At 39.0% G+C, this 19546-nt stretch overlaps 1 protein-coding gene across 3 annotated transcripts; it reads right to left on the bottom strand.

Moving 5' to 3' along the window:
• Window positions 1-1946: 1946 nt before the first annotated feature.
• srp68 (signal recognition particle 68) lies at window positions 1947-18485 on the bottom strand. Of its 3 annotated transcripts, none has more exons than XR_012769599.1 (17): window positions 18338-18485; window positions 17863-17929; window positions 17471-17584; window positions 16319-16514; window positions 15787-15869; window positions 15592-15701; window positions 15389-15468; window positions 14593-14733; window positions 12175-12273; window positions 12012-12076; window positions 10617-10770; window positions 7519-7613; window positions 6685-6814; window positions 6515-6590; window positions 6350-6402; window positions 2519-4066; window positions 1947-2452 (listed from the first exon to the last, which is right to left on the bottom strand). XR_012769599.1 is itself a non-coding variant. In XM_075462547.1 (16 exons), the coding sequence occupies exons 1-16, from the start codon at window positions 18423-18425 to the stop codon at window positions 3839-3841; spliced, it is 1779 nt and encodes a 592-aa protein (XP_075318662.1). In that variant the 5' UTR covers window positions 18426-18485; the 3' UTR covers window positions 1947-3838. The 3 variants fall into 3 exon arrangements, 1 of the variants encoding a protein (XP_075318662.1); XR_012769598.1 differs by having other exon boundaries at window positions 1947-2540; window positions 2585-4066; XM_075462547.1 differs by having other exon boundaries at window positions 1947-4066.
• Between the last annotated feature and the right edge of the window lie 1061 nt (window positions 18486-19546).

The raw sequence follows: 19546 nt of genomic DNA, 5'->3' as shown, positions 1-19546 counted from the left end.
TAAGAGTTAATTTACTCTTTCAGCCTACACGAGGAATAACTCAGCAAAGACTGAGACGGAGACTTTATGAGTACCAGTGGATTTAGTCAGATTGTATTGGTCTATAATTGAGTTTCAGATGAAGAGTAACCTTCGCAGACTGAACGATTCCAAATGATTTAAAAAACCTCTTCCTGCTAGTGTAACAGCTCCAAACAGTTTAACTGAGGAGACAAAGAAACACAATGAGGGCGTGTCAGCCTCTTTCACTTAACTATGTACAGCGTGGATGATTTCATCCAATTTTACAAATTTGTTCCTCTGATGCTTACAGTGAGTGCTTGAATTTCCTTCAGGATAAAAAAAGGATCCATCTATCTATGTATCTGTGAAACTTGGTTTCATTTGACCTTAGTACCAGATTCATTACGTGTTGTATCACAAAAATGTCTTATGTTTGTTAACACTGTAGCAACTTTTTAATAACAGTGAGACGTTGCTCTTTTGTCACCGAACAAAAGCAAAGACATACTGTGTGAGCAAACGGATTATAGAATATAAAAGCATGAAACAGGACCTGAGTAAGGCACACATTTTTTTGGTCTAGTCAGGTGGAACCAGTAAAAAATGACAAACAAGACTAAACAGTGCTAAAAGGGAGGGGACAACGGATTACTGAATTACACGTAATGATGACGCGAAGAAGAAAAAAAACTAAAACATTTCTCAAAAGCAGGTTGAAACTATCAAACCTGTATAGTTATTCACACTTAAGAAAATACAGATACAAAAAAAAAAAAAAAACTAAGCGCACACACACCCTGCTGAGGCATCCGATACACTCCCATTCACACTCCCACACTACACACACTCCCACACTACAGAGGTGCGAGGAAACAGCGACAACCGCAACGGTCTCGAAAAATTTACCTTTTAACAACACGTGAGGTTTAACCCATAAGAACCCGGACCCATTTCTACTTAAATGAAAATAAAGGGAGTCATAACACAGAATAAATAGAACACATTTCTGGCATTACAGACACATCTGTAATGTGACATATTCAGGGTGTATACAGGTATAAACAAGTTAAATTTAAGACTTTTTTTTTTTAAGACCAAACGTACGATGGAAATACCAAGTAAACACACTGACAGTATGGTAAAATGACAATTGAGTTTAAGAACATCGGCTAAATGTGTGTCATGCGAAAAGATCACAAAAAATATCACTGTCCTAAATTAAATTTATTACAATATTTTCAGAACATTTAAGTCCCATGAACAAATGCTTATAAAATCAAGTAAATATATTAAAAAAAAAAAAAAAATACTGTTCCTTTAGATCAAAAATACACAAATATTTAAGACCCATGCAATCTGAATTTAAGACAATTTAATAGTTTTTAAGGTCTTATTTTCAGGAAAATTGATTTAAGACTTTTTAAGGACCCGCGGCCACCCTGCATATGTCACATTGGGCGTTAAGAACCTGGATAATTTCTCCATCAAGGGAAATTATGGGGGACATAAAACAGACTATATAGAACACATTTCTGACATTTTTCTCAAAATAACACTCCCTAGTGTCAAAGATGTGTCAATGGGTGTTAAATGGTTTGAATCTTTCCTTTAGCAACCAAAAACAAGCCATTTAAATTTAGCTAGCTCTGCCCGTAGTGGTAACCTGGCACACAGACATGTTGCAAATGTTATTATGGGAAGACTAAATCACATGACCTGTCACATGACCCACCAGGATGTTAAGTATGGGTCACTCTGGCAATTCATGAGTTGAAATCAAGGATAAAGTTTTTCATGGAATTTTCCAGAACATTTAAAGGGCGTGTGCCACCTGTGTCACGGTGGGTTCTTCTGGGTTAAACTAGAAATCTTTGGATCACAAGAAGTAGTTAATAGTTTTAGTGTATAAAGTAGAGAAAGAACAACACGGAGAAAACTGCAAATTAGCTGCAAATATATTTTAATCACATGGCTGGAGACTAATCGAAAAATCATACATTCCTCTTTCTGATCCTGATTAATATTTTTCCAGCCGTATGCAGGTAAAGTTCATCTTTATTCTTCAACTCTTAACATAAAATACAATGAGAAAAACAAAACAAATCAAGGAAAGATAAAAAGAAGTCAGCAAAACAGTTAAGTGTGCCAGTGGGTGAGAGACTCTTAAACAGAGATAGTGTTTCACCTGGCATCGCAAGCAAACCAGGTCCCGTAAAGACAAGAATAGGTGATCAGCTTTAATGTGGAACATAGATGCGAGTCTGCATCACACCTGAAACACAGCGGGTAGCAAAAGATGTTTCCAGCACTTCCACAGATTCGTGTTGAAGACATTTGTCCAACTCAACATGGACTAAGAAGCGGTGCGATTCATGAAAAGCTGCTTAAACCTCCCTCAATGCCTGCTGCTGTCTCCTGCCGATAAACCCGCAGTCTCCTGCAGACAAACCTGCAGTCTCCTGCAGATAAACCCGCAGTCTCCTGCAGACAAACCTGCAGTCTCCTGTAGATAAACCCGCAGTCTCCTGCAGACAAACCTGCAGTCTCCTGCAGATAAACCCGCAGTCTCCTGCCGATAAACCTGCAGTCTCCTGCAGACAAACCCGCAGTCTCCTGCAGATAAACCCGCAGTCTCCTGCAGATAAACCCGCAGTCTCCTGCAGACAAACCCGCAGTCTCCTGCAGATAAACCCGCAGTCTCCTGCAGATAAACCCGCAGTCTCCTGCAGACAAACCCGCAGTCTCCTGCAGATAAACCCGCAGTCTCCTGCAGACAAACCTGCAGTCTCCTGCAGACAAACCTGCAGTCTCCTGCAGATAAACCTGCAGTCTCCTGCAGATAAACCTGCAGTCTCCTGCAGATAAACCTGCAGTAGGGGCTTCTGCTGAAAAGAAAATCTGAAAGCTGTCGGGGTGTTCAAAGAGGCTCATTCATCCATTCAAACGTGATGGACCCTTCTGATGTGATAGTAAATGTGAGGCCAAATGTGAAGCAGACTATAATTTGCTAGTCTATAATACAAACTTAACTAAAACTAAGGTAGTATATAACAACAGCGCTGCAAAAAAAAAAAAAGAAAAAAAGGGGGGGGGGGGGGGTTGAAATTTATGTCCCAATCTTCTCTTTCAACAACACATCAAATGTATTTCTCTTTTGCATCACTGAGGTGTTAAGGATGGTATGTGTGTGTGAAGATAAAGGTTATTTGGGGAGGTTTTGAATCATTTACTAGAATTTAATGCCGTCATAATCAGAAGACAACAGGGATGCAGCCAAAGAGCTGACAAGTGTGCTTAATAAAATGATTCAGTTGGAATTTTCAGGATCGTTTCTGGAATTTCACACTGATGTTGAATAACTACTCCACTTTATATCTTTTGAACAGCAACGAAAAAAACATCTCTCGCACGAAGAAAGAAAAAAAAAATACACAAAGGCGTTTACATAACTGGAACAAATAACCTAAGAATGCCGCAATGGCTTATTTTACTCCAACTAGAATTTGGGATTAATAACTCGGCTCAAACTGCGAATACCACAGCATGATAACCTGTGAAGGGGAAAAGTCGCAGCCTGTATGCTTTGGCTGATGGGATCATTACAGCAGGCAGAGGAACTTTGGGTCATATTGCTACTTCAGAGTGATTTCATTTGTTGCCTATAATCTTTTCTTTAGAGATCAGATTCACTCTGCCTTCCTGAGGGCTGCACAGCCCAACTGTTGTACACATAGGCACTAAAAATTGAACTTTAAAAAGGAACTGAAATGATCCCCAGTGACAGAGTTGGTTGTGAAACCTGGGGCCGTGTTGTTCTCATGTTGAAGTCACTGGCTTAGCTGCCAAAGCCAAAGATGCCCTTGATGTAGCCGGTCAGACCGCCCTTGCCCTTCTGCTCCACCTTGTCATCCAGCGGTGGGAAGGCCACGTGGTTGAGGGCAAGATCAAAGAAGAGAGGCTTGCAGGGAATTGGCTGGAAGTCAGGGGGGAACTGGACCAGATTTGGCTGCTTTCCTACAAGGGTGGTGTCCAGGCGGAAGGTGTCCAGGCGGTCGCAGAGAGGCTACGAGAAGGAGCAGAGATAAAGGAAAGTTTTAACAGAGGCAGCTAAGTTACTGGCAGTGATGTTGCCGTATTCAACATTTTTATTTTTTAGTTTTCCTACAAAGAGGTACATGTACAACACAGAACACAAGGACTGAATTCTATTTTGGGGGAGGGACAGTTTCAGTTTCTGAAACAGACATTTAGATAAGGAAAAATAAATAAATTACATTATCATGTGATCACTTGAGCAGGTTTAGTAACTTTGAAGTCAAATTCACCTGCATGAACTCATACAGACTTCAAAGAGTTATCACTTTCTGCTTCACTGGCATTTCTTTGTAGGTAGTTTATATATCAGCACCAGATATGATGAAACCTCTGTGTTTCTTACTGAGGGATCATAACCGTTCCCCTCTTCTGAGTGAACCTTGAACAACACCAGCAGCCAGGTGGTCTCATAGTTTCTCACTCTGAGAAAAGCAAGTATGATAAGATAGTATCCAGGCTTTTTTTTAAAGTGCATTTTATTTTTCTAAGTTTGAACATGCACCAGCAACCAGTGTTGGGAGTAACAGCGTTTAAGTATAACGGCGTTATTTTTCCAGTAACGGAGTAATCTAATTAATCACTTTTCCCATCGTTACAACGCCGTTATCGTTCCTGAGAATATAAAGTGGCGCGTTACTACACTTTGGTTGTAGGCTTTCGGCTACACATCAGCTGCCTGGAGAGAGCAGGGGTGGGGATGATGACACCGTTGCAAATGCGATGATGATTGGCTGTGTGGGCGGATGTCCTGCTCACGCTGTCTCACTGCACGCGCTGACGACTACTAAACAGCGACAATGGCGACGAGCCAGGGAAGTTCAAAGGTAGCGTTCTCTAACTGGAAGTACCGGCACTACTTCTCACTCGTGGAGATAAAAGGCAAGAATGTGTATGTAACATGCACGCTATGCCCAGGGAATAAAACTTTATCCACGTCTGCCTCAAGTAACTCAAATCTAATGAAGCACCTCACATCAACCCATGCAAATATGAAGCACTTGTTGCTTCTGCAGCTGCTAACCCAACCCCAGGCCCAAATGCAGCTAGCTAACCCAACCCCAGGCCCAAAGGCAGCTAGCTAACCCAACCCCAAGCCCAAATGCAGCTAGCTAACCCAACCCCAGGCCCAAATGCAGCTAGCTAACCCAACCCCAGGCCCAAATGCAGCTAGCTAACCCAACCCCAGGCCCAAATGCAGCTAGCTAACCAAACCCCAGGCCCAAATGCAGATAGCTAACCCAACCCCAGGCCCAAATGCAGATAGCTAACCCAACCCCAGGCCCAAATGCAGATAGCTAACCCAACCCCAGGCCCAAATGCAGCTAGCTAACCCAACCCCAGGCCCAAATGCAGCTAGCTAACCCAACCCCAGGCCCAAATGCAGCTAGCATGAGCCCCAGCGAAGGAGACGGAGCCACTCGAAAACAAACAACACTCGATTTTTCGGGTCAGAATTTATTTATTAATTTATTTCTATGCATCATATGGCAGACTGCAATCTATTGAGTTCAAATAAATACCGAATGTTCTAAATTACTGTATTTAGTGTTTTTATATCTTCTATATAGGGAGTATAGGGAAATATTCACTGAGTCTGGTCTCATTTATTTTCCCTTTAGCACAAGTTTCTTGTGTTTACCTTGAATGAGTTCAATCAGTTAATATAAACATATTTGATGTTAAAGATGTTATAGAACGTAACAGCGTTATAGAACACAAAAAATAACGCCAAAGTTACTTTGCTGAGTAACTAATTACTTTTACAATGTGGTAACTGAGTTACTAACTCAATTACTTTTTGGGAGCAGTAACTAGTAACTATAACTAATTAATTTTTAAAAGTAACTTGACCAACACTGCCAGCAACAAACTGGGTTTTGTATTATGAAAATAATTCATAAGTATCAAAGAGCCCTGAGGACTAAATAAACACTTTAAAAAATAAATAAAATCAATCAATCAATCAGTGAGACTTCTCCTTTAGATAAATCATGGAAAGTTTTGACAAGTCTGAATGCCCTACTTAACGTAGTCAGAAACAATACATTTTGAAGGCCGATAAGACAGCAATTCTTTCCCTTGAACTGTGACTGATTTGTTAAAAAACATAAACTGGAGTATCAGAAACATTTATTGGACACTTCCGACTTCAATACTCCCTAATTAATCCCCTCCCTGGCGCAGGCAAACCAATCAGTGTTAGCATGAAATATCAGATGTCTCTGTGCAGTATCATGAAGCGTTTTCTCACCGTGTTGTCCTTCAGTTGCTGATGAGAGGAAACTTCGGCAGTCTCATCGGTGTCTGAAAGGCAAACATATTTCCTCAGGGAACAAATACAGTTCATGATCTCTTGTACAGTAAAAACAAGTAGCTGACAAATATAGAGGCAGCCGGCTCACAAAGGTGCTCTCACCTAAAATGGCAGCAGCTTGAAGTGAGTACTTCTCCGCATTGACTTCAGCGATGAGCTCCTGAACATCAGGGAGGTCCTGGAGAAATTCAGGCTCGATGTCAACAACCACATATACAGACAGCTAAACTGTGAGCGATAGAGCTTTTATCTGTCCACATATTAGTACCAACCTTCAGGCTATTGTTAAGGCTCTTGGCTTTAGACTGAACCTCCTTGGCATATTTCAGCACCCTCTCATACAGCACCAGCGCCTCACTCCACTTCTTTACCAGGACATAAGACTGGGCTATGAAGAAACACCTGCAAGGGGAAGAGGAGAAGACCACATTACCACCAAACACAAGAGTATGCGTCTACAAAACTGTAGCTATTAAATTCAGGGTTTCATTATCAAAACATCAATGCAAAAAAATAAAGGGGAGGAAGAAATGTTTTTGTTTTTTTAGATTAGAGTATTAAACAATAACGAAAGATGACACTGAAATATAATGTTATATAACAAAGACATTTCTTTTCTCATGTGTCTATGCATGAAATATCTTTTAACTTATCTAGACTGTTGCCTGTTTTTAAATTCATTTAAATGATTTTATTTGTTTCTCTTTATATTCTTTTATGTATTTTTAATGCTTCTTGCACTCTTCTTCTCGCTGCAATGCTTTTATTTTATGTAAAGCACTTTGAACTGTTTGTACATGAAATGTGCTATATAAATAAATCTGATTTGATAAGTTACAATATAAGTTACTGGCAGTGATGTTGCCGTATTCAACATTTTTATTTATTAGTTTTCTTAATTCATTTATTTATATATTCATTTATTAATTCAGTCCTTGTGTTCTGTGTTGTACTTGTACCTTTTTGTAGGAATACCAATATATAAAAATGTTGAATACTGAAATATAATGTGAGCACATGAATGTCAGACAAACATGGTGACAGAACTATTTCACAAACAGATCAATAAGACATCACATTTAAAAATATTCATAAAAAATACTAACCTGTAGGCCTTGTAGACCAGCAGCTTGAGGGAAAGCTCCTTCTGGAAGGTGTGGTCATCCTCCAGACCCTGGAGGGTGGAGAGCTCAGCCAGACTCTGCAAGGGTGCCAAGAAAGAGGCCAACTTTAGAAAATAGGAGTCGAATAAAATTTGAGTATTTTGTTGCAACGTGTGGCAAGGTGGAGTTGGGACCACCACCCAACCCCACCCATATCCAAGTCAGCCACCTTGTTTCATAAGAAGCCACTTCCACATCCATGACACTACCTCTCCGTTAAAAGTAAAACAGGAGGAGGAGGTTTGAAGCCAACACAGCCGTGTCAGTGAGTCTTTCCTTTGGAACTCTGTTTTGATGTTACCTTTATTTATAGATCTCAAGGCTCTCAGTGAATAGAAATATACTGTATAGTGGCATGTTTGTAAACAGGGGGGGGGATTTGCTGCTGGCATTAGTCGAACATACTTGTAATAGTATCACTGTCCAGCTAACATTGGTTAACTGCTAACTCAACCACTTATAATATTCACCACACAACCTAACTATAGCAAAGTCAAATACGTTTGGTTATACTCCTCTGTGAAAGGGCCAACAAATTTACAACTTCAAGAATACTGTGCGAGTTCAGACAATAATTAGTCATCCCATCTATGTAGTATGCAGTATGCAATATGTAGTGTGCAGTATGTAGTATGCAATATATAGTATGTAGCATGCAGTATGTAGTATGTAGTATGCAGTATGTAATATGCAATATGTAGTATGTAAGTATGCAGTATGTAAGTATGCAGTATGTAAGTATGCAGTATGCAAGTATGCAGTATGCAAGTATGCAGTATGCAGTATGTAATATGCAATATGTAGTATGTAAGTATGCAGTATGTAAGTATGCAGTATGTAAGTATGCAGTATGTAAGTATGCAGTATGCAAGTATGGAGTATGTAAGTATGCAGTATGCAGTATGTGAGTATGGAGTATGTAAGTATGCAGTATGCAGTATGTGAGTATGCAGTATGTAATATGCAATATGTAGTATGTAGTATGCAATATGTAAGTATGCAGTATGTAAGTATGCAGTATGTAAGTATGCAGTATGTAAGTATGCAGTATGTAAGTATGCAGTATGCAGTATGCAAGTATGCAAGTATGTAAGTATGCAGTATGTAATATGCAATATGTAGTATGTAGTATGCAATATGTAGTATGCAGTATGTAAGTATGCAGTATGTAAGTATGCAGTATGTAAGTATGCAGTATGTAGTATGGAGTATGCAGTATGTAGTATGCAATATGTAGTATGTAGTATGCAATATGTAGTATGCAATATGTAGTATGTAGTATGCAGTATGCAGTATGTAGTATGCAGTATGCAGTATGGTAGTATGCAGTATGTAAGTGTGCAGTATGCAGTATGTAAGTATGCAGTATGTAAGTATGCAGTATGTAAGTATGCAGTATGTAAGTATGCAGTATGTAAGTATGCAGTATGTAGTATGCAGTATGTAGTATGCAGTATGTAAGTATGCAGTATGTAGTATGCAGTATGTAAGTATGCAGTATGTAGTATGCAGTATGCAGTATGTAAGTATGCAGTATGTAAGTATGCAGTATGTAGTATGCAGTATGTAGTATGCAATATGTAGTATGCAATATGTAGTTTGTAGTATGCAGTATGCAGTATGTAAGTATGCAGTATGTAAGTGTGCAGTATGCAGTATGTAAGTATGCAGTATTTAGTATGCAGTATGTAAGTATGCAGTATGTAAGTATGCAGTATGTAGTATGCAGTATGTAGTATGCAGTATGTAGTATGCAGTATGTAGTATGCAGTATGTAATATGCAGTATGCAGTATGTAGTATGCAGTATGTAAGTATGCAGTATGTAGTATGCAGTATGTAAGTGTGCAGTATGCAGTATGTAAGTATGCAGTATGTAAGTATGCAGTATGTAGTATGCAGTATGTAGTATGCAGTATGTAAGTATGCAGTATGTAGTATGCAGTATGCAGTATGTAGTATGCAATATGTAGTTTGTAGTATGCAGTATGCAGTATGTAAGTATGCAGTATGTAGTATGCAGTATGTAAGTGTGCAGTATGCAGTATGTAAGTATGCAGTATGTAAGTATGCAGTATGTAGTATGTGGTATGTAGTATGTGGTATGTAGTATGCAGTATGCAGTATGTAATATGCAGTATGCAGTATGTAAGTATACAGTATGTAAGTATGCAGTATGTAGTATGCAGTATGTAAGTATGCAGTATGTAAGTATGCAGTATGTAGTATGCAGTATGTAGTATGCAGTATGTAGTAAGTATGTAGTATGCAGTATGTAGTATGCAGTATGTAAGTATGCAGTATGTAAGTATACAGTATGTAGTATGCAGTATGTAAGTGTGCAGTATGTAGTATGCAGTATGTAGTATGTAAGTATGCAGTATGTAAGTATACAGTATGTAGTATGCAGTATGTAAGTGTGCAGTATGTAGTATGCAGTATGCAGTATGTAAGTATGCAGTATGTAAGTATACAGTATGTAGTATGCAGTATGTAAGTATACAGTATGTAGTATGCAGTATGTAGTATGCAGTATGTAGTATGCAGTATGTAGTATGTAGTATGCAGTATGTAGTATGTAGTATGCAGTATGTAAGTATGCAGTATGTAAGTATACAGTATGTAGTATGCAGTATGTAAGTGTGCAGTATGTAGTATGCAGTATGTAGTATGCAGTATGTAGTATGCAGTATAGGTATCAACACCATAGTGGTTCTGTCCTCAAGTTAAAAAACAAAAACATGTCATCGTACAACATATCTGTATTCAATGAAGGCCCTAAAATCTCATAAAAACACAGATAACACGATAAAACAGGGGGTACAAATAAAAGACAAGCTGTTTATAATCAGTCTTTAAACCATTGATGATGATTTGAGCCTCTTTTTGTCTGCCAGCTGTTCAACGTGGCATTAAACAGCTTTTCAATGATAATAATAAAACATTGATGTCTAAAAACAAAGTAGACATAAATGCTTAGACACAAAGAGCCTCTTCAGATATTAGTTTTGTAGTATTTCTTGGATGAGCTGCATCCTCTACCTGCAGGATGATGTCATAGAGTCGGATGAGATCCTGTGGACGGGGTCCCCTCTTGTTCTCGTCATCCTCGGTCTCCTTCAGTTTAGCCTGCAGAGTGTGAGCCATGCTCTCATTCCGCTTCACCAACGTGCACAGCTTGATGTAGCTCAGGTAGCTGGGAGAGAAGAGCAGCAGGGATCAGACTCAATTTAAAAGCCTAAAATTCTCTCCTGGTGTCCTAATGTTGTCGGGCTGGGATGAAACAAGACTAACGGACTATAATAGGTTTGCCAGTCAACATGCACCCAATTGTTACTAAAGTGCCAAACGGTGTCAAAGATGCACCACTGCGACATCAGGGTGGCTACAATCAATTTTTATACATAACCTACATGAAAAGCACGCTGCTTGTTTGATTTGTTTTCAGAAATGCTGATTTTTTTCAATCTTTTTGTAAACAGAATAGTTGAAAAGACGTCACTTCCTTGATCTGGGAGCTTCAAAGTAAGATGAGGGTTGATCTACTACTGTAGACAACAAAGCAAGGCTGCTCAGTTTCTCCATTGATAAAATAAATTCACAACTCTACAACATAAAAATTCATGTAGAATATAGCATATACTTTGTTGTCTACAGTAGTAGATCAACCCTCATCTTACATTGAAGCTCCCAGATCAAGGGAGTGACGTCGACGCAGCTTTAGCAGCAGAGAAGCTATCAGGCTTGTGTTGATAATAATAAACTCCTGGACTATGTACAAACTTCTAAATGCATCGTTTTGTGAGTACAGACCACATTTGTACTACTGTAGAAGTTTGGGGTCATGGCATGTGATTCCTTGTTCCTTGTCAACACTTTATGCTCAGATGTTTGTAAGCTCAAAATATACTATTGTGTATGTTCAAATATACTGTTTTGTTAAATAAAAATGTCAGTCATCAATTCATGCATCACCTCATGTCATCATAACAGAGGTCTGTCTTCCAGGAAAGAACAGTTTAAAATTAATGTAATGTAGTTTGAGCCATACTGTATGATGTATTGCTTGTCTTTGTTTAATAATACAGAAGACAAAGACCTTAAAAAATAATCGCATATCGCATCGCAATATTGGCGCGAAAAATCGCAATTAGATTATTTTCCATAATCGTTCAGCCCTACTGGAAACAATTTAAAAAACAATTAAAAAAAAAAAAAAAAAACACTCTTCCTTATCCAAACCTGAAAAAAGCTAAAAAGAATTCCAGACTTTTCCACTATGTAGGAACCCTGTGAAAAAAAGGAATCTCAAGAAGGAAATTGTAACGAGAAAACAGTTCAGATGAACCAGATAAAAACAGATGGAATCTATCTGACATCTACAACTTAAATGTACATTCTGACTGAAGCATAAGCTGAGGTATATTTCATTTTTACCTGTGCAGGAACTGAAGGTTGGAAACCTTCCCACTGTCATTATCAGAGCTCCTTTCTCGCTGCTTCTACAAAAACAAGCAAAATTCTTTGTCAAATTTAAATTCACATTAGTTTAGCTTTTTTAGAACCTCTCCTTCACTTGAATATAGCAACTCGATCTTACTGCCTCGTTCTTCAGCTCCTCTCTCACAGCTTGGATGGTGTCTCTGCACTCGGCCAGCAGAGTCTCATACAGATGCTCTTTGGTGTCCTCATTAGCTGCCTGCACAAAACAAAGCAGACACAAAATGATTAACGCATCAACATCAGCCAACTGCTGCAAACAAAACAAAGATCAGGGGAAAAAACAAATAAACAAATAAATAAATTACGTTATCAGTTACATTGCGGCCGATACTTGTTAAAATACAGTTGTATCAGCATTAATATAAACCCACAACATCAGCATGGTTTATCTCAAATGTATCATTTAATGCTAATGAAAAAGGATGAAACGAATCAGCACTTCATGACTGCATAAACTGCTACAAAGAGCAAGAGTTTAAGCAGGACTGCGACTGAAAGACGCAGGTATGTTGCCTGGCGGGCGGGCTGCTTGTCACCTACATTCCTGCACATAACTCATCAGGATTTAGGCTCACTGGAGTTTCAGGGTTCAGATCTTTGTGAATGACTGGATTGTTCTTCACCTTATCCGCCTTTCATCAACACGTTTATCAAAAAGGCTTGTGTTACTCTTACATATTCACAAAAGTCTGGATGACAAACTGTGTTCCTGTTAGAAAAAAATGATTCTGGTAGATGAGACAATATAAGCAGTTTATGATTCATTCATATTTATGGCTTTTATTTTGTAATAGCTCTCTTGTTTTTAAAGATATCAAAACCAAACCACTTCTGATGCGTTCATGAACTCATTGTGTACTTCCCACACCCTTTATCATCAAGGAAAACCTTTTCAAGTTTCTCAAAAAGGCATACGTACTCACTGTATATGATCCATTCATAAGTTGAGTTTTAACCTGTAAATATTTTCTATTACAATTGTTATCATTGGCTTTTAATGACAAGATGAGGTTTCTTTATAAGCCCACCAGGGTTTCTGACATCTCCAGCACACATTCCTTTTTTTTTTTTTTAATTTGTTGTGTTTTATGGTGTATTTTTTTATATATTTGAATGAATGTGTGCAAATCAATCAAATAAAATAAAATCTGCACTGTAAAATTCTACCATACATTTATTTTCCATACTTTAGACTTTCACACAAAATTCAAGACTTTAAGGTCTGGAAAACAGTGCTTCAAAATTCCATACTTATTAAGACTTTCAAGACTTGTGCAAGCACCCTGTAGGAAGGACAGAAAACCTTGAGGACGCAAATGTTTTGGTTACAGAGAAAATTCCTAAAAGTTCTAATTACTGGCTCAAAAGCCTGCTCTCATCCTCCCAGAACAGGGACGTTACTTTATGTTACACAGGTCTACCAACACCCTGTCAAGGCCTAGCATGACCAGCTCAACCTGCTGAGCGTCCCACACTGTTCAGAGGGGAACACAGTCAAACAATTTGATTACAGGACAGAACGTTGCTTCAGCCAGAACTGATGGTTGGTGTTAATAGACCCCAGACTCTAAAAACCTGAAGACTGTGGCAAAATAAAGGGAAGCTTCATGTGTAGAACACTGAGAATAAATTTAGTAACAGCCACCAATGGCTTAAGAATGCCCTGCGACGTTACAGTTGGGTCCCACAAGGGTCCGACTGAAACCTGATACTCATCTGTCCACAGAGACTTGCTGCTGGGTGTATTCAGGTGTGGGCTGAAATGCGCAGAATGCGGTCGTGCGATGAGACGCTGCATGCCAGACACATGAGTGGCTGTGGGTGTGTCAGGTGTGTCTACAGGGTTGGTTCACTCAGGAGGCACAAATGAGCTTGAACAAGTTGTGGCAACTCTGGTGGGACATGTGATACTCTACATCGAAGAGCGCCCCGTACTGATTACTTAAGGAACTGCATGGACTGATGTATGCATGGTTTGGCCTGGACTGGGTCATGTGAAGGTCAGACTTTCTTGTAATCTTTTAAAGTAATACTACTGTGAGGAGTAGGGAGGATTGCAAACTTTAATTTCCTGACTTCTCTATCTGATATTGTACTCAAGTGGGCAATGAGGTTAAATACTAAGGACATTATATAATTGATGACCTGACTGATGATGTCATAATGTATGGACAAGCTCATATGCAACTCAGTGCAGCAGAAAATGATGAAATGATGCTGCTGCTAAGAGTGCCACGAAAATGCAAGCCAAATGTTTGTTAGTATTGGCGTGCCCACTTGCTATGCTGTACTGCATAATTTAATTTCATATGTAAATATGTGACATTGTTGATTTATTTTCTTTTCTTTTCTCATCGTTTGTTTAAATTGTTTGCCATGTTTGTGTCTTTGATAAAGTATTACAGCAAAGTTTGTAAATATTTAAATGAAATGACATGCACAGCAGCTCATTAAAGAAAACACATTTAGTTTCCATTTTCCAAAAAGCACGAGTATAAAAGTGTAGGACACCGACCTGAGCGATGGCAGCCTCATTGTCTGCCAGACCCAACAGGAAAACACGGGCCTTGTCGATCTTCACAGGTACCGACCGTCCTCGCCACTCCACCTCACTCATCATGGCAGCCTGCTTGGTTCTTGCCTGAGTGATCAATGCCTGGGTGGGGGAAGAGAGACTTTGAATTTGATGACATCTTCAGATTTGATCCATAATTAGGATTTTGAGCATAGTTTTTTTTGCTTTCAATAAGCGGTAATAAATACTTTTTGTGTGGAATATGTGTGCTTTCCACCCCAAGCATACACATGATACAGATACAAAACTAATATTCAGACAGGATTAACAAATGTAACCATATCCATTATATATCCATCCATATATACATGAATGACATGCTGGCAGAGTATAAACCCAGCAGAGCTCTGAGATCTGCTGACTCAGGTCAGATAGTGGAGCCCAGAGTTCAAACTAGACCCGGTGAAGCAGCTTTTAGCTGTTATGCTGCACACAACTGGAACAAACTACCAGCAGAACTGAAATCAGCCACAACTGTGAGCGCTTTTAAATCCAGGTTAAAAAAAATTCTCTTTCGGTGTGCTTATGGTTGAGTTTATATTTTTACCCCCCCCCCCCTCTCTTCTTTGATTGCTTTTAACTGCGTTTTAATTTTTTTCTCTTTAAATTGCTTGTTTTTATGCTGTTCTTTTAAATGCCTTGTCTTTATGTAAAGAACATTGAGTTGCCTGTGGTATGAAATGCGCTGTATGAATAAAGATGCCTTGCCATTATTGTGATACTACTTTATCCTCACCTCTAGTTTCTCAGCCATCATGCCTCCTCCTCCACCAGTCAGCCTCATCTGCATCAAGTCATTGATGGCATTCTGGTCACCTATAATTTTGTAGCAAAACACACATACATAGCATGTGTGTGTGGTACAGGGGTGGAGCACTCAAACATAATCTAAGTGTTGCTTTAAATAACAATGAACAGAACCGCTGTGATGATGCTCACCGATGTTGTAAGCACAGTAGCGGATGTTGGGCGATATCTCGTCCACACGCTGACGATACAGAACTGCCATCTCCTCAGTGAATGCACTGGCCAGTTTCTCATAGATGGTCCTGACAAAGGGTTTAAAAAAAAAAAAAAAACGCAGTGAGATTCTGCCAAAGTAAGCAGTAAAACTTCAGCCATGCTAACGCTTACTTGCACTTGTTGAAGGCTTCCATGGCGAGCTTCCACTCCTGCAGCTCAAACTGCACCATCCCAGTAAGGTACGCAGTGTAGGCCTAGAATAAGAACATCAACTATAATACAAACTGTTGCGAGAGTAAAAGAAATGGACTGGCTCACCCTCAACACAGCTCATTAATAACATCAATGTTTTTAATTTAGTTTCAGACATAATTACATGAATAAGACAGAGAAGAAAACGTGTGTATCTTTGTGTCTTAAGTCTCTTGTGCATGAATGGATCTATGCATGAAATATCTTTTAACTTAGACTGTTGCTTGTTTTTAAATTCATTTAAATTATTTTATTTGTTTCTCTTTATATTATTTTTAATGCTTCTTCCACTCCCTGCTGCAATGCTTTTATTTTATACAAAGCACTTTGAATTGTTTGTACATGAAATGTGCTATATAAATAAATTTGATTTGATTTGTGCATGTCCACCCCTTATTCCATACAAGTACATGTGTCTCTAAAAGCGTGCAGATGAATTTTTCCAGCACACCTGCGCCTCAAGTTTGGTCTTAGCGTCAACCCGGGGACTCTCGCAGAGCTTTTCCAACTTCTCACTGTGCTTGGCAGCCTTGCGCAATCGTGCAAGCAGGTGGAACCGCTTCCGTGGTTCTGTGTTTGCCTCCTGCTTCAGCTGCATGGCATAGCTCCACGCACGCTCTGCCTCCATCAAAACCAGCAAGAGATACCTGGGGGGGGGGCAGGTGGACCAGTTGTTTGTCAGCATATTTTTCCAACAACTTAACATTTGAAACTGTTTGTTTTGACATCTTGACCAGGACTCCCTGGAAGAAAAGCTCCATTCCTGGTTATATACGGGACAAAAAATAAAATAAAAAATGCAAACACCAAATCCACAGCTATCAGACTCATTATAGTCAGCAATAATATTTGTAACAAGGTCTTGTTTAATTCTGTATTTTCACAGTTATGTCTTATGTAAAACCAACAAGCCATTACACTTCAGAGCAGGCCAAATGTGGCTGTTAAAGGAGAATTCCGGCCATTTAACAAACATATCCCATCTGTTGGAGACCCAGGGAAGTTTGCCAAAGAGAAAAACCGCGAGAAATTTTCATGCCTGCTGCGCAAAGTTGTCCAATTGTCTTTTTGTCCACCAAAAAAGACCCTCGGGAACCGAACTACACATTGCCATGTTTGTTATTGTTTCCTTTCGAACAGCTGACTCGTTTCAATACCCATTTTCGCTGTGATGTCATGACGTGTCACATGACTGCTGGAAGGAGCGCACCTTCGCCCATTATTCATGTCCAAATGTATAATGTCTGTGCTAGCTAACGGTATGGTTAGCCCCTGGGTTGAATTGTATTGCTACTGACACCACGGCCAATTCGGTCAAAAGGTATTTTGATACACGTTAAGAGCCTCAGGAAAGGTTAAACGCTTGCCTGATAGAGGCCGCTTTCATGGAAATCAGTGCAATTGGACAACTTTGCGCAGCGGGCATGAAAATTTCTCGCGGTTTTCCCTTTGGCCAACTTCCCTGGGTCTCCAACAGATGGGATATGTTTGTTAAATGGCCGGAATTCTCCTTTAAATTAATCTTTAGTGTATGCAAGACTTTTCCACAGCAATAGCAAGTTAACAGTGGATAACTGTCCATATCAAACTGTACACGACCAACCTGCTGTCAGAAATCATATCTACAGTGATCTTCTTCCCAACAAACTTGTGTCGGTTGCCCATTTTGAAGCCAAGAGTCTTGCGTAGGCGACGCAGCCTACGAGAGCAGTAGCCCCTGCAAAGAAAGACTAAGATATTTTACACTGCAGTGGATGAATATGTCTGGGTGGACACCAAATGACTAAAGACAGCTTATTTTCATAAAGACAATTGTTGTATTTTATTTGAAGAACTGTTGTCCACAATGTCTCAAATACCAAACACAAGCGGATTTTAGATACACCTTGACACATCTATTCGCTATATCTGAGTCCACTTTGAATTGTTTGTACATGAAATGTGCTATATAAATAAATTTGATTTGATTTGATTTGACAGTAAATGAGAGCATACCTGTATCTCTGGTAGTCTCCGTGCCTGAGGCCATGCTGCTGCTGGGACTCCTTGATGATTTGCAAAACTGCAAGACAATGTTAAGAAACAACCTCATCTTCATCTACACACATCACGGGGGTCAAGGGGGTTATGCGTCATTCATATTTAAGCCTGAGTAACTTAGTCAGGTTGGCAATAGATGAATGAAACAAGTCTGGCTGTAAACGACATTTGCTAGTGACACTTCAAATTGTACAGCTTGAAAAATAACGCCTGTCGCGTAAAAAAAACATGCCGTCTTAGTTTACCAAGTGTAAACGGAGGAAAAAATGGTATATAAATATATTTTCATGTCTACCATTGACAGCCTGCTTCAATATGACACGTAGCCTAATCGGGGGCGAGCTAGCAAGCTAACGTTAGCGTCTGAGACCGAAATACGTTAGCTTCTGAGACCGAAAACCCAGTACAGATTTCGTGCTGTGAAGGATACTTTCCAGGCCAAGTCCTCCTTCTAGAGTATTTTTCTTTTTTTCTTCCGTTGGAGAAACTTTAGCTTCGGTTTGCTTCTCTGCGGCCATCTCTAAAGGCTAAAAGCTAAACGGGACACACATGCTCAGTCAAATGTATGGTAGGACCAATGACAGTACAGGAAGGGGAGAAGGGGTAAATATCGCGAGATTTGTTTAACAAGTCTTAACCACTCCCTGATTTATTCTATTTGGTAGGCTTCTTTGCAGTAATAATCATTGCTTTAACCCTTAAACTTTCACCAAATGGAGACATTTTTAAATCCAGGTTAAAGACATTTCTGTTCTCATGTGTCTATGCATGAAATATCTTTTAACTTATCTGGACTGTTGCTTGTTTTTAAATTCATTTAAATTATTTTATTTGTTTCTCTTTATACTGTATTCTTTTATGTATTTTTAATGCTTCTTACACTCCCCGCTGCAATGCTTTTATTTTATGCAAAGCACTTTGAATTGTTTGTACATGAAATGTGCTATATAAATAAATTTGATTTGATTTGATTTGAGCAAAAACCTTACATGCTTCTTAGCTTTATTATTCAGTGATAACAGTCGTGCAGGACAAAAATCAAGTAATAAAGCAGACCTATGTCATGATAATAATTTTGAGTGAAACGGTGACAAGCTATCCGAATGGTTTTGGTGAAATATTAAGATAAAAATAACGAAGATTTCAAATATAATGATTATGTGAAATGACTAAAAGCTCCAGGAAAATTACAGCGGTTGTATTTTATTTAATTTTTTTTTACTTTAGTTTTCAATCACAAGAATGATCTTGTAACCATCCCCAGTGACATCAGTGACCGGTGCAAACACAAGAGCGAAAATAATAAAGAGCCATTCAGTATATTTTAGTTGAAATCTAGACAAAAGTTATTAATGACCATTTACAAAAAAAAAAAAAAAGTCTTTCCCCTACATCACCGACAATATTCAGATAAACCTGATCACATGCAAATAAAGGAGATATATGTCCACATTTTGCCATGAATGTATAAGACAAGGCTGTGTGGTGAGTGAGATTCCTTAAGTTATACCCTAAGGCAGTGTTTCCCAACCTTTTTTGGCCTGAGTACCCCCTCACACATACAACGCGTGCAATGATTCTCCAAAAGTAGAGCAACACAGTGGTTATTACATGAAAGTCATTTTATTTAATATCCTTA

Source organism: Odontesthes bonariensis, chromosome 4, assembly GCF_027942865.1.
Source record: "Odontesthes bonariensis isolate fOdoBon6 chromosome 4, fOdoBon6.hap1, whole genome shotgun sequence".
Lineage (NCBI taxonomy): Eukaryota > Metazoa > Chordata > Actinopteri > Atheriniformes > Atherinopsidae > Odontesthes > Odontesthes bonariensis.
Note: the sequence above shows the minus strand (reverse complement) of the source record. Positions and strands in the feature narration are given on the sequence as shown.